Here is a 15,761-nt window from a genome sequence, read left to right as displayed (position 1 = left end):
CAGTAAGGAAATGGGAAGAATTCCAACACTGTATTTTATAACTTGTTACCTTGCTATGTTATGATGGGTTTTAGATTAAATAGGAGTATGTCATAGGATTTAACCATGTGCCTCCGCCTTTTCAGTATTGTATGATTTCCAAAAACGATTTATCTCTGGCCTTAATGGGAATACTCTAGTGTTTTATAATTTGTTGTTGTTGTTACCTTAATCCTATATTTCTGTGCTGTTCGGTCTTCTTTTAAATCAGGAATGAATGTTGAAATACTGTATATCAAATTACTTTTTTACTATCTATGCAAGTGCTGATATGTTTATTGTTACTTCTTTGAACTTATTAATATATGTAATAACAAAATAGTAAATTTCCTTATATTTGAAACATACCTTCATTTCTAGAAAGAATCCCATTAATTTGTATTTTTTTAATTAAAACTTTTATTTTGATATTACCATTTGCAACAACATGGATGGACCTAGAGAACATTATGTTAAGTGAAATAAGTCAGATAGAGAAAGACTAATACCATATGATCTCACTTATAAGTGGAATCTAAAGAAAAGAGTAAATCAATGAACTAATCAAAAACAGTCTTCGAGACAGAGGAAAAACAGGGTTGCTAGATGGGACGTGGGGTGGGGATAAGGGAGAAGGTGAGGGAATTAAAAAGCACAATCTGTAACCACAAGATAGCCATGGGGAAACAAAAGTTAATTTGGGGAATGTAATCAATTACATTAAAGATTTTGTAGGGTATCTGATGGACACGTGTCTCATTAGGGCAACCACCTCAGGGATGATGTAGATGCCTGATCACTGCACTGTACACCTGAAGCTGAAGTTGAACAATGAGTGTCAACTATAATTGAATTGAATGTCAACTATAATTGTATATATGTATATATAGTTACAAGAAGCGGAGTACAGCATTAGGAATAGAGACAGTGGAAATGTAATGACTGAGCGATGTCAGAGGGGTAGTGGGTGGGGGTAGGAGTGTTGTCACTCTGTGAGGGATATAAATAATAAATGTCTAACTATTACATTGTTTTGTGCACCTGGAACTCATTTAAAAAAAGGGGGAACAAAAAAACAAAAAAAACTTTTATTTCGAGATAATTGTAGATCCATATGCAACCTTAAGAAATAATACAGAGAGGTCCTGTGTGCCCTTTTTTTACCCGGTGTCTGCCAGTGGTAATACTTGCAAAACTATAGTACAGTATCACAACCAGAATATTGACATGATGCAAGCCATCGATCTTATTCAGACTCTCCCAGTTTTACACATATCTGTGTGTCTGTATTTAGTTCTAAATAGTTTTATCAGGTGTAGATTCTTGTATTACTATAGTCAAAGTAGAGATCAGTTCCCTAAGAAAATCCTTCATGTTAATGTTTTATAGCCACGTGTATCTCTCCTTCCCCCACGCCCTACGTCCCTGTCCCCTAGCAGCCACTAACTTTTTCTCCATTTCTAAGCTTATTTAACAAATATTACATAAATTGAATTATACATTGTGTAATCTTTTGGAATTGACTTTTTTCACTCAGCATAATTGCCTAGAAACTGATCTAGGTTGTTGCATGCATCAATAGTCTGTTTCTTTTTTAATGCTCTGTAGTATTCCATGGTATGTATATACCACAGTTTAACAATTCAACTGTTGAAGGATCCTTAGCTGTGCTGTGGTGTGAAAGTTTGTTTCCTCCCTAAAATTCGTATTGAAATCCTGCTCCCAAAATGATGTTATTAGTAGTGGGGTCTTTGGAAGGTGATTAGATCATGAGGCTGGAACCTCAGAAATGGGATTATTATTATAAAACAAATCTCACGGAGCTCCCTAACTCCTTACAACACTGGAGGATACAAGAAGTCTGCAACCAGGAAGAACACTTGCCCATGTTAGCACTGCCTGCCAGCCTGTAGAACTGTGAACAGTCAATTTCTGTTGTTTCTAAGTTACGGTATTTTGTTCTAAGTCACAGTATTTTGTTATAACAGCCCAAAGAGACCAAGACAGTTTCCAGTTTGTGACTTTTATGAATATAGTTGATGAACATTCATGTATAGTTTTTTTGTGTGAGCATAAGTTTACGTTTCTCTAGGATAAATGCCCAAGAGTACCATAGCTGGGTTATGTGGCAATTGCATGTCTAGTTTTATAAAAAACTGACAGACTGTTTTCCAGATTAGCTGTACCATTGCCCATTCTCACCAGCAACATAGGAGTAATGAGTGATCCAGTTTTTCCACATCCTGCCGGTATTTGGCATGTCACTATTTTTTCAGTTGTTTGGAGAGGTGTGGTGATACCATGGTTTAATTTTTATTTCCCTGATGGTTACTGAAGTTGTCATGATTTGTTTTGTTTATTTACTATCTGTATATCACCCTCAGCGAAATGTTTATTCCTGTTTTAGCCCCTGCTCCTTTTTTATCATTTTACACTGAGTTTTGAGAGTTCATTTTTTTTAATTAAAATTCATTGGGATGACAATAGTTAGTAAAATTACACAGGTTTGAAGTGTACAATTATGTATTACATCATCTGTATACGTACGGCATTGTGTGTTCACCACCCAGAATCAGTTCTCCTTCCATCACCATATAGTTGACCCCGTTTACCCTCGTCCACCACCCCGCTTCCCTCTCACTCTCTGACAAAGAGGCAGCCAACGGAATGGGAGAAGACATTTGCAAACAATATCGCCATTAAGGGGCTAATATCCAAAATATATAAGGAACTCATACAACTCAACAACAAAAAGGACAGAGTTCTTAATATATTCTAGTTGCTAGTCCTTGGTCAGGTAGTATGTGTTTTTGCAAACATTTTCTCCCTGTCTGTAGCTTGTCCTTTTAGCTTCATTACAGGGTTCCACGAACAAAAAAGTTTTTAAATTTAGTGGTACCCAGTTCATTAGTTTATTTCCTTTTTTGTATCGTGCTGTTGGTGTCATCTATGTGTTTTATTGTGTCTTTTTCTTAATGTCCTAATCTGTTGTATATTCTCAGTGGGCCCCCTGCCTCAAGAATGGTCCTAAGTAAATCTGGGTCAGCCTTTTTTTTTTTTTTTTTCTGAACGGTTATCATTGTCGTATTTTTGGTAATAATGTTATGCTGATTTCCTAAATATTGTTGAGAAGATTGCTTTTTTTGTCTCATATCTGACTTGGATTAAAAGCAGATTTCTTTCTTTAGATTGAAAAAAAAAGTCATTGGTAAAGCAGAACTTTTTGAGATTTTGGGGTGTAAATTCTTGTATACATTTATCAATTTCTTCTTTTTTTAATTTATTGGGGTGACAATTGTTAGTAAAATTACATAGATTTCAGATGTACAATTCTGTATTACATCATCTATAAATCCCATTGTGTGTTCACCACCCAGAGTCAGTTCTCCTTCCATCACCATATATTTGATGCCCCTTTAAAAGAAACTTTGGCTTGCGCCAATGTTGCTATATTAAAGTTTTCTAGAATTTCCATTTCTGTCAGATTTTCAAATTTAACAGTTTAATCATCTTTCGTAGTTTTAATCAAACAGAATTTCATTCTATTTCTAGAACCTTACTCATTTTCTCTTGTTTTCGTGTCTTCCAACATTCTGTTTTCTTTGCCTTGATACCTCTTCCCTTACCCACCACCGCCATTCCATTTTTATCCTTAAGGTACTACTAGCTTGATCTTCATTTTTTCAGGGAGGCCATCTTCTAATCCCCCTGTTTTTAAAGTGCTTCTTTTCTATGTGCTCCTCTTTGTGTTTTGTATCCTTTTATGTTAATTGTTTTCATTTGTCTGTATCTCTTGTAGACTGTAAACCTAAAACGTCTTGCACCCTGCTGGGTGTTTCTTGTTCATTGATTGTGCCAGGTAGTGGTAGGTCACTAAAGATATTTACAGAAATAAAGACTAGGTGCTTAAAAAATGTTTGTTAAGTTGAGCTGAATTTTAAGGCAACAGTTGTTCCAGAGGGACCTATGGCCATATATAGTTGTCACTAAATAAAGAGGCCCAGACAACTTCGTATAGCCCTTGGCATTTCTAACAATGCTTTCCTGCAGGATATCTGATGTGAACCTCACAGTCATGCTGGTCCTTCCTTCCCTGAGTAAGTGAAGGAACCAGGACCCGAATGGCACATGCTGGATGAGAAATGGCTATGTGGGAAATTGTTGATAGTGGGTAGTAACTAGAAAACCAGTTATAGAGTGAGTGAGAGTAAAGGGACTAGTTAAATTGGTGAAAAATGAAAGAGGGCAGAAAACCAATGCATTAATCTGAGACATTCCTAATAAATGGAGAACAGGTTTGGTGTTATTAACAACATATCTCCGACCTCCATATATTTCTCTCTTTTTCTTTTTTTCTTCTTTAATAAAGCCAGAAAATATTTGAGTCCCTACTAAATGTGGGCGCTATATGATAAATAGTTTTATTCTTTCAGGTTTGGTGTTATACATGAAGTTAAACCTAGAAAGATCTCTTCTTTATAAATTTGCTTAATTAACTAAACATACAAAGTTTCAAGTTTGGTTTAAAACTTCCTCTAGGGGGTGACATTGTACAATTAATAAAGTTTCAGTGACCGTGTACAAATGTCTTTGAGTCATTTATTTATGTGGTCATAGAAAAATTAAAATACAGTTGTTCAGGAAGTTGTAAATGTGTGTGGTTATTTCAATTCTAAACATAACAAGTATAAATTTTTAATAAATAAAGGCTAAATGATATTAGATTTCTTTCTTAATGGCGGTAAGCCACATGAATATTAGGATTAATAATCAGTTGCCCATTTTTGTTGTTAATCACACAGAAATTGGATTTTCTAAAGCCAGTCAGACAAGCTTAACTCAGCCAATAAAAATAAGTAATTCTTTTTCTTTTTTTGGCTAATTTCTAAATTGGTAGATTTATTTGGAGCCTGTAGTCCTGTTGCCTAAGTACTTTTTTTCATCAGCTTATTCAGGATATTTTACTGTCGCAGTAACAGGTTAAAAACAAAAACAAAAAACAAAGTTGGACTACTGATTTATCGATTACTGTTCCATTCGTTTACATTTGTTTTTGCAAACATGCAAACATGAATTTTATTTTTAAAAAATAGTCATTTTAATAGTTACTCCTGCTTTAAGTAAGTCATTTCATTTTTAGTCTCTTTTTACCTGTTTCTAAGGTTGAAGAGACAGGGTCAGTTGAGTCAAGAAACTTGTCCTTAACTGTCATTAACTGTCCTTAACTGCATCTTTTGGCACCAATGCAAGCTTGAGGATCTTTGGTAAGGTTCATTTTTATGACTTATGTTTGATCAGAGTGAAAGTTTACATATTCTGGAGCAACACAGGATTATGTACAATAAGTTTCAATGCTTGATGATAAATTCCTGTTTCATTCAATTCATCGTTTATTTTTCTGTTGATTGTCAAGGTTTTTAGTTTTTTAACCTCAGTCAATTCTCTTTGGAAGCACCTTGGATTCCATTGTATCCAGGGTGGGATTATTAGATATTCCTGTTTGTTTTATATTCTTAGTGATTGCTCTAGTGTTTATAATAACTTATCACAGTACTGTCATATACCACCTCACATATAAAGTAAGAACTTCAGTTTCTTTTTTCTTCTCTAGTTGTCATACATTGTATTTATACATATGCCATAAACCCTAATACATTTTTATTGTCTTTGTTTTTTAAAGAATGTATGAAATGAGAACATAAAAATTACAAATTTTTTTTCACATAATTGCCATTTTCAGCACTCTTCATTGCTTTGTATAGATCCAAGTTTTAAATCTGGTTGTCATTTTCTTTCTTTTTGAAGAACTATCATTTCTTACGAGGCTTGCTGACAGTTCTTTCCAGCTTCTGTTGTGTGAAATAAACTTTTATTTCATTTGCATTTTTGAAAGATATTTTTGCTGGATAAAGGTTTTGTCAATTTATTTTTTCTTTCAGCTATTTTTCTTTTTGCCATATCTTCCCACCCTTTTGGGGGAGGATCCAATTACACGTGTTAGAACACGTGATACAATATTTTCTCACACTTTACTGAGACTCTAGTTTTGTTTCTGTTCCAGTTTTCAATCCTTTTTCTCCCTGCTTTATTTTGAATAGTTTCTATTGCTGTCTTCTGAAGTTCACTAATCTTTTCTTCTGTGGTATTTAAACTACTGTCGTGTTTCCCCGAAAATTAGACCCGGTCTTATATTAAGTTTTGCTCCAAAAGATGCATTAGAGCTTATGTTCAGGGTATGTCATCCTGAAAAATCAGGCGAGGGCTTATTTTCTGGTTAGGTCTTATTTTCGGGGAAACACGATATTAATCTTATCCAGTAAATTCTTTTATTTCAGATACTATATTTTTTAATCTCTAGAAGTTCTATTTATGTTCCTCTGTCTATGTTCTATTTCTCTCATTTTATTCATGGTTTCCTTTAAATACTTTATAATGCTTTCCTAGTATTTTACTGTCACCTGCTATTTCTGTTATTTTTATCATTGTTTAATCTTACTGGGCTGTTAACCTGTAACTTATCACAGTACTATTTTTTCTTTTTGTTGTGGGTTGCATTCTCCTGCCTATTACCATCATTAGTCATTTTTGACGTCAGGACACTGAATTTTTAAGTTCTTGAATATCTGAAGTCTGTGGTCTGTCTTGGAAGGGATTTGATGTGGCCAACAATTACGTTATTTGCCTTTCAATTTGATTAGTTTGAGCCTTGTTATTTTGTTTGATTTTAGCTTTGGAGGCAGGTCTGAAGTAGCCTTTTCTCTAGGGACAGGTAAAGCCAACTAGTAAAGCGTATATCTTTGGTGTCTCTATTGAAAATCCTGGGTAAACATCTGGAATTCTCCACTCTGGTTGAATGCATCCCAGCCCTGAGTGTGCTTTGGGAGCAGTTCAGTTCACAGCTCTTGCCCATTCTTTGGCCTTGTGGAGTTTTCTCCTACATATGTACATGGTTATATTTGACCGAGCCTCAAGGTTACCCATATACAGCTTTCTGGGTTTCTTTTCTGCTTAGCTCCCTCTTCTTGAGGACTGCCCTTCAACTTACAGCTGCCTCAGTCCACCTGAACTCCAGTCTGTCTTCTCAATTCAACTGGAGGACTGTGCCTCCCTACTTCTTAGTTTGGAATGTGTGGCCAGGCAGAATGCCTGGCTAACCATTGGTGTCACCTCATTTGTTTCCTTAATCTAGGTGTCATGATTTGTGCTGTTTTCATTGTCTGAAAATAGGTTTTCTATATTTTGTCAGATGTGTTTTGTTGTTTATGGTGATCATAAATATAGTTACTCCATCATGGCTGGAATTAAATACTGTGGTTTTATTTTAATAATCAAATGGTTACTTAGTGTTTGCTGTATATCAGCACAATCTTTCAGTAGGAATTCAGTGATAACTTTTTCTTAAAGCTGCTGCATTATGTACATTATGACTTCATAAGTTCCATAAATATTTGTTTTGTGGAAGAATGAGTGAAGTAAATACCCTGTTTCCCTGAAAATAAGACCTAGCTGGACCATCAGCTGTAATGCGTCTTTTGGAACAAAAATTAATATAAGACCCGGTCTTATTTTACTATAATATAAAACTGGGTATAATAATATAATATAATATAATATAATATAATACTGGGTCTTATATTAATTTTAGCTCCAAAAGACACATTAGAGCTGATTGTCCAGCTAGGTCTTATTTTTGTGGAAACGTGGTAGTAAACATTCATTGATACTTTCTTGTTAATCTTTGATTCAAAAGTCCATTCACACACACACACATACACACACGCAAAAAAAGTAGCAGATATTTATAATATACTTACAAATAGAATAATATATTCGGTTCTTTTCATTGGGATACAATTTTCTTTTAAACATCAATATACATCATAATGATTCCTATTTGAGTGAGACATTCATTTAATCTATTAAAGTATCACTCTTCACAATTTCTTTTAATGTATATTTTTGTGTATTTCTATCATAAATTCCATATATTTAGATTTCTCATGTATAAACAAGGATGTGTTAGAATATTAATGTTTAGATTTTGTGGAACTTTGAATTGCACATATCTTCAGGATTAGTAAATGTTTGTCTCTAAAATGCCTCACATTCAATTAAAATTGAGTCAGAAAGTATTTGATTCTTTTGCAAATATATCTCATTACCCATCTTCAAATAATATTTTTTCATAGAAATAAACCCATTTCTTTGATGAAATGAATCAAATGTATTTTCTTATAGATGATTTTAGCTACACATTTATTGTTTTAGTAGGTAATTTCCATGTTAGACATTGATTTTTCATCGTACTGCTGCTGCTTTGAGTTACTTGTTTTGAACAGAGATCTATATGAAAGTGATCCTTTATTCCACTCCTTGTGGCAAAAAGATCTTTATTAATTTTTATAAGTAGATTTCTTTTCACTTTTATTAATATTAGAGATTGCATCTTGTGATACATTTTCTGTACTTAAAAATTGTAAACCATGTAAGATATTTAAAAATGTAAAAGCCAGGCCAATTTTTATCCTAAATCTTTCCACTTCTGAGATGATCCAGTTCTTCAATTAAAGGTGTTACTGTACAGTAATGCCCTTACAATTGCAAAGACTAAGTATGCATGTAAACCAAGAAAACACATAGGCAAAACCAATAAACAATATTGTTACTACACTATTTCTAAAATCAGCCATCTGCATTGAGGTTAACTTTTAAAGGACAAAAATCTAATATTTGTTTATATTTCTGTTGTGAGAGAGGATGATAATGGTTGTGATAGCAAGGTGGGAATAATTTGATTTTTGCTTCAAAGGAGATAGTCTCCATTTTTATTATAAGAAGCGGTAGAAATAGTTGAGTCACACGTTAGAAACTGAGTATTGTACTTTTTACCTAGGAATACATCACTTTCACATGGTAACAGGAAAATGCTGGAATTAACTTCCTGCGTGTCTGCTTAATGGTTAAGTTCTGAAATGGTCGCCACTAAAGCTAAGGTGTATCTAGGAGTCAGCCTCATTTTGTCATTTATTTGGGCTGTTACCTATGCTTTATACCTAAAGTTGGTCTACCAAGTAGCTAACTATATGGATGGTAGGATTCATACAGTACTCACTACTGTGGTTAGAAAATAAGGAGAAAGACCTCTTGAAAACTAAAACTCTCACTACTATATTTCATGTGAGTTCAGTATTCATGTTATCATGGTTTATCATGTTGACCAATATTATATATACAAAGCAAATCATTACTTAATGTCTTAAATTTTCTGTGTTTCTTTGGGTGAAGTTGTTTTAACGAGATTGAAGTTGTTTGAAGTAGTTATTTGAGAAATTGGAAAGGCAAGTCTTAAGCTTATTTGAGGTAGATAATTATGATATTTATATGATGGTAATATGCCAGTGGTCTCTGCTGCTTGTATTTAGGCATAGAGAAAGAGGATATATATGAGTGCTTTTGCTATAGGGATGTAAAGAAAGAAACATGGGTACAAGGAGATTGGGCCGTAAAGTTCTAGAAAAATATATTGTAAAATCAAGGCTGGTTGCAGAGGGACATTAAAGGAGAGAAGACTTATTGTGATGAAGAAGTAGGAAGGTACCAGTGAACTGAAAGCCTGTTGTAATAGGAGAGTTGAATGTTGTTGGGAAAAAAGGTTATTGTGTTCAGAGTGGGTGCTTGATATACTGGTTTTGGAAGTACAACAGTTTGTGGTGGTAAATTAATTATGGAATGACTGGCATATAAGGAAGAGTATGTATAATTATTGGAAATCAGGGTTGATAAGAATGGAGAACATGGCACTGTCTATATGCATTAGAATGACATTTGCTTTCTAATCGCAGAAAATCCAAAATAACAGTAAGTAAAATGCAACTTAATTTCTTATTTAAAAGAAAATGTGATGTTGGCATTACCCAGTGCCAGTATGTGAATTCCATGAAGTCGTTAGGGACTCACATTCTTTCCGATTTCAATTCTACAAACTAGCGCTGTTACCGTTTCCAACGTTGCTTGTGTCCAAGATGCCCACTAGAGTTTCAGTCATTCTGTTTTTATTCTAGGCGGCAGGGAAGAGAAAAGGAAAAGGGTCAGTCAGATATTTCCCCTGCTGTCATTCCCCCTTTGAGGTGATTTTTCCAGAAATCTCTCCCAACAATTTCCGGTTGCATGATAATTACATGGCCACAGTTTGCTCTGAAGAATACTGGGAAATGTATTGTTTTGGCTAGGTACGTTACAACTCCCTAATAATGTAAGGATCTTGTTAGTAAGTAAGATGGGAAGGATGAATGTGGAAAGGCAGAGAGTAGTCTGCCACAAATATCGATTATCTGTTTGAAAAGGGAAATTTCCAAGATGAAGGAAGAAAAAGGAAGTACCCTTAGGTCCATGGGCAGTTAATTATAAGCATAACAAGATCAAGTGGAAGAGGATGGCATAAGTCCTAGACTAGAACACTTAGAGAACATTGAGAGAATACTGGAATTTAGTAGCAGTGGATGCAAAGAGAAAACCAGTCCTACTTGACAATCCTGAGATAGGAAGAATGTAAGAAAAGTGCAAATCACTACTCGCGAGAACTACAAATAACATGATTTCAAGAAATCACTAAATTCATAGTTTAGTTAAGACAGGGAGAAGGAATCTGAGAAGGTGTATAGGAGTTTGCTGATTATGAAGCAGTAGTTCCAGGGGATTCAGTAGAAGGAATGGGGTTGTGGGGAAGAGGCATGGGCTAGGTTGGGGCAAGAAAATACAGTTTATAGTTGAGAGGAGATTCTTAACCTTTTGATCACCTATCCACATAAGTTAAGAAAAAACAACAAAACACAAATTTCCAAATGTTATATAAATTATTTAGAAAGTACATTTATGTACTGACATACTAACACTATATGTATTATAAAAGATATAAAAATTGAAATTTAAAAAGACAGATAAAAATTTCATTGACAATACTAATATTTTTTCCCTACACTCCAGCTAATTGTTTTGGCAATTTCTGGGATCAGATGGGTCTCAAAGACCTCAGCCTCAATATAGCTTAGGGTGGTGGTCTATTAGGGGAAATAAAAGCAACCTGGCATGAAATTGGTCCTATTAAATTAATTAAACAACGAGGCCATTAGACTGATGTAGTTCTAATGCTGGGGCAGCCTATGTAAGCAAACTGAAATCTAAGCTGGTAAATGCCTCATAGTTACTAAATCAAAATACTGAGGACACCCAATCACAGGCAGCCAAGGAGGCTGTAAACCATAGCCAACCAATTAAATGATTTCCTCTCTTTGCTTCCATACTTTCTCTATACAAGCCTTTCTCTGTCTTCTGTCACCTGCTTGCTCCTAACAATTTTAGTTTGGGGCTGACCTATTTGAACTGATTTTGCTCAAGTAAACTCTTAACACCTTTTTAATATGCCTCAATTTATTAACAATTCCTACTCCTATAAAAGCCTTCCTCTCAAAAACAAGAACAGTAACACTTAAAATTCTTCAGAAAATTTTAGCAATACAATAAGATGTAATAAGAAAAAGCATATCAGTTACAGATATTATATAAAAATATGACGTTTGATCTGAGATCAAATAGGCAGGAAGTATAAAAAGTGAAACTACGCGTATTAAGTAAGGAATCACAAATCATTCAAGATAGGATGGAGTATTAAGTGATTTTGAGACAAGATGCCATTAACTTGGGGGGATATGCAAATTAGATTAAAGAGTTAAATTTGAAAAATTAAACCATAGGAAAAACTAGAAAAATCGTGCAACTAAATATCAAGTCCCCGGAGATAAAAGAATTTTCCAAGTTTAGAACTGATAGGGGAAAAAAAAATCACAGATAATAGCTTTGAGTACATAAATATTTGAAGCCTCTGTGTTTTAAAACAACATTCAAAAATTGAAAGACGGCATAATATTTGCAGCCTACATGTTTATTATCTAAAGATCATGTGATGCATTTCAAAATAACCAATGTAACAAAAATGCTGGAAGAAAAGACCTAACAAGTCACAAAGAAGAGGGGTTCAGTTCAATTAGTTTTAAGAAAAAAAGAGCTAACTAAAATAGGCACAGAACAAGAATAACTCAAAAGAAATATGACCAGTTTAAAAAGGGGAGGGCCATTCATCCATGCTTTAAAAGGTGTGTGGGGGAGGTTGGGAGGGATTGATGATTAAAATCTAACAGATAAAGTGGAAAAGGAACTGGACAACTAAGTCGCTAAAGAAATATGACTCCTTAAAAGAAGAAATTACAGAAAATTTTGTCACATTTATGATTAGACAGTGGATATTTAAAGTAAAACAAGTGCTTTTTTGCTTCTTAAATTAGCATCTATCTGTCTTTTTTTGTATGTCAGAGTGATATCCAATGCTGGCTAGAATGCAGTGAAAATGAAAGCACCGTGTTTTACACTATGTGCCAGCGTAAATCTGTATGATACTTTTGGAACGCCAATTTTTTTCCCTCTCGTTAATACCTAGATGGACCAAACCCTTAAATTTGATTTGTGGAAATAAATACATCAATAAATTAAACTTCAAGCTCTTAAACATGAAACAGTCCTGAAAACTTAACTAAGCATTAAAAAACAGTTCCTTCAGATAAAGGTATTAAAATTAAAAACATATAGAATAAATATATATTATGCATACATTAATATATTTTTAAAGATATGATCAGGTAAACATAATTGAGTTGGAAATCCTGATAGTAACGGTTACCAAACCATGTTATAAAGTGCTAGTAAATAAGGCAGCGATAGAATTGGGCTCTTTTATCCCATGGAAACTTAATATATGATAATGAATGATAAAAATGGCATTTGAATCAGTGGGACAAAATGAGCTATTCTTTCATTCATGTATTTTATCAATTCAGAAAATGTTTATTAAAGGCCAAGCACTATCATAGATGCCAGGGATGTATCAGCAAATCAAATAGATTAAAATTGCTGTCATGGAGTTTGAATTGTAGTTGTAGTAGAGACAGAGGATAAATAAATAGAAGATGATTATAATGCTGAGGAAGAAAGCAAAGCAGGGAATGGTGATAGTGTTCGCAATATTCAATTTGGGGAAAAAGGGTTATGTTCCTATTTCATACTGTATAAAGAACTGCCACAACCCAATTTGTGGGTTGTGGGTAAAGCAAACAACCCAACAAAATTTGATGGAAGTTTTTTCTTTTCTTTTGATAGATAGTCCGAATTCATAAAGGAGAATATAGGGCTATCCTGTATATCTAACACCTATTTAGTAGTAGTCAGGAAAATGCAAAATCAAATAGTGAGATACCACTTTCAACCCTGAGATTGATAGAAAGTGTAGTAATACCATTTTTTTGTGAGTTTATGGGAAATGGTTGCTTGTATATGTTGGAGATATACCTGTATATTAGTACAGTAATCTGTTTTGGAAAATAGGAGTAACTCTCAAAATGAAAAAGGTACACATGCTATGACCCAGGAATTCCACTTCTTTCTGTTTACTTGATGGAACTCTTGAATGTGTTTATAAGGTGCGGTAAGGCAACACGATTAGTAGTAATGAACAGCTGAGAAGTATCTAAATGTGCTTTAGTTAGAATTATGTGTCCATACAGTGGAGCACTGTAGCACTAACAGATCTCCAAAACAGAGTTGAATGTAAGAGGTAAATTACAGATGATTCATGTACAGGTACACACCAGTGATAAGTTACCACCCAACTGTTCACAGCTTTTATTGGAAAAGCTGTTATGGTTGTCGTGTTAGAGAAGTCTTTAGCTTTAGCCTTAATTTTCATTAAATTTTTAGAATGTATTTATTTTTATTTGTATATATAAAAAATGCTTAAAACAATTCTTCCTATTAGCCTCAGCTCAAGTCACATTTCCCACTCTCCCAGCCTATGTTGTATGTGTTATCACTCTTACTTATCTGACACTTGGTACGTGATCTTGTACATGTAGTTGTTTTTCTCAGTGCTCTGACTTACCAATCAAATTGCAGGTTCCTTTGACAGCTTAGGACCTAGTCCTTTTTAAAAACATGCCAAAAGAGAATGCCTTACTTGGTAAAACTTTATTATCATCATCAGGAATCTTTTGCATTCTTCAAATAATATTTTTGTGTTCTTTATATTTCTAAATGAGATTTACAGTAGATCAAAATTTTATTTCTAAATTCACTTAAATTTTGGGTGATTTGTTAGACAAAACATTTTAAACATTCAGTCATAAAAAAAGATGTTAAAAAATGAAATTGTTCAAATTATCTTGTTTTTCTTCTTTGTAGGTCGTTTATATGCAATGCAAACTGGAATGAAAATTGATAGTAAAACTCCTGAATGTCGTAAATTTTTAACAAAGCTAATGGATCAGTTAGAAGCTGTAAGTTAAACTGATAATTTATTTTCTGATTAATGTTAAAAATGCCATTTTATTTCATTTGTGTGTATGTGTTGTCGTTTTAGTTCTTTCCCTAGGCAATATTCAATGATGTCATTATAGCTGAGGAAGAACAGACACTTTTTTTTTTTTATTTACATCATTCTACTAAGAGAGTGGTAAGTGAAATTTAAAATAGGTCCCCTTATCTTTGCATATACCATTATATCTTGCTCCATGTTATTGTAGATGACCTTTGAGTCATCCATTCAAAAGTGAAGAATCCTTTCTAACCTTCCCTCATGCAATCACATGGATGATTGAAATGGGCTATTTATTTAGTGAAAGGGACAATGAAAGAAATGGTATCAGTTGCCTATCATCTCTTCCTCCCACTCTTGCTTCCAGGGTAAGATGCTCTTATGGTTCAGGCATTCTCCCCTGCTAGAAGAAATATGGTAGGTGACTAAGGAGCCATCTTGAATTTCACAGCCTATGGAGAGACACCAATGGATAGTTTCATAGGTTATTTATAAATGTTGCAAGTTATTTAGATCAAAGCCTGGTTGTAGTAAGCAGCCATGGGCAATAGTGTTCTTTCTTTAACTTGGTATGGGTGTCTGGCCTTCTGACCCAGAGCCCCTATTCTCTACTACTGTTAACCACCCAGGGTGGTTCTGGTGGCACCACTGATGGGAGCACAGCAGTCCCTGGAGTCTGTCTGGTCTTCCACTTCTAACATTGCTACAGGAAAAACGGGAAAAAGTTGAGCACTCTTTTTTTTTTTTGGAGGGTAGGGTAAGAGGGCAGGAGGAAGAATGTGTCTTACACATAGTGATATATTTGTAAAATCCCATTTCTAACACATTTTATATAGAATATATCTTTATTAATTTCACAGTATAACAATAATAGGTAAAATAATAGTAGCTTTTGGATACCACAAAACTCAAACAGTTCTTCATAATAAGCAAAATGTAAAATCACACTTATAAAGGGATTCATCAGGAGTTTATCATTATCTAAATTAAATAACAAGTCAAGTAAATTTATTCCATGTTGAGAGCGCGTCTGCCTGTACTATAATATTTTTATTACAGTTGGAAAAATTTTAGTATATTATGTTTTGCTGCCAGCTATTTTATGTTGAAGGTGAGATGCCATACTCTTACTAAGCTTTTTCTAGAATTGAATCTAGAATTATTGCACAGTTTTGGATACAGTAAAGTAGTGGGCCTTTTTCTGTTTTTTGTTCAGGATAAGCATAGCGAAAAAGGCTCTTCTGAACATTAAATTATTCTGTTGCAATTATGAGAATATTTACTTTGTTGATTTAATGAAATATTCTGAGGCCTTTTTAAATTTAAT

At 33.9% G+C, this 15,761-nt stretch overlaps 1 protein-coding gene across 3 annotated transcripts in view; it reads left to right on the top strand.

The window, feature by feature from the left end:
- The window catches only part of VTA1 (vesicle trafficking 1), a 57,023-nt gene that overhangs the window by 5,968 nt on the left and 35,294 nt on the right, over positions 1 to 15,761 (top strand). For all 3 annotated transcript variants that reach the window (XM_081036107.1, XM_081036108.1, XM_081036109.1), the window contains one exon: positions 14,302 to 14,396. In XM_081036107.1, coding sequence (XP_080892233.1) covers positions 14,302 to 14,396 — 95 coding nt within the window. The remainder of the gene's footprint in view (positions 1 to 14,301; positions 14,397 to 15,761) is intronic.

This window comes from Rhinolophus hipposideros, assembly GCF_964194185.1.
Source record: "Rhinolophus hipposideros genome assembly, chromosome: 3".
NCBI lineage: Eukaryota > Metazoa > Chordata > Mammalia > Chiroptera > Rhinolophidae > Rhinolophus > Rhinolophus hipposideros.
Note: the sequence above shows the minus strand (reverse complement) of the source record. Positions and strands in the feature narration are given on the sequence as shown.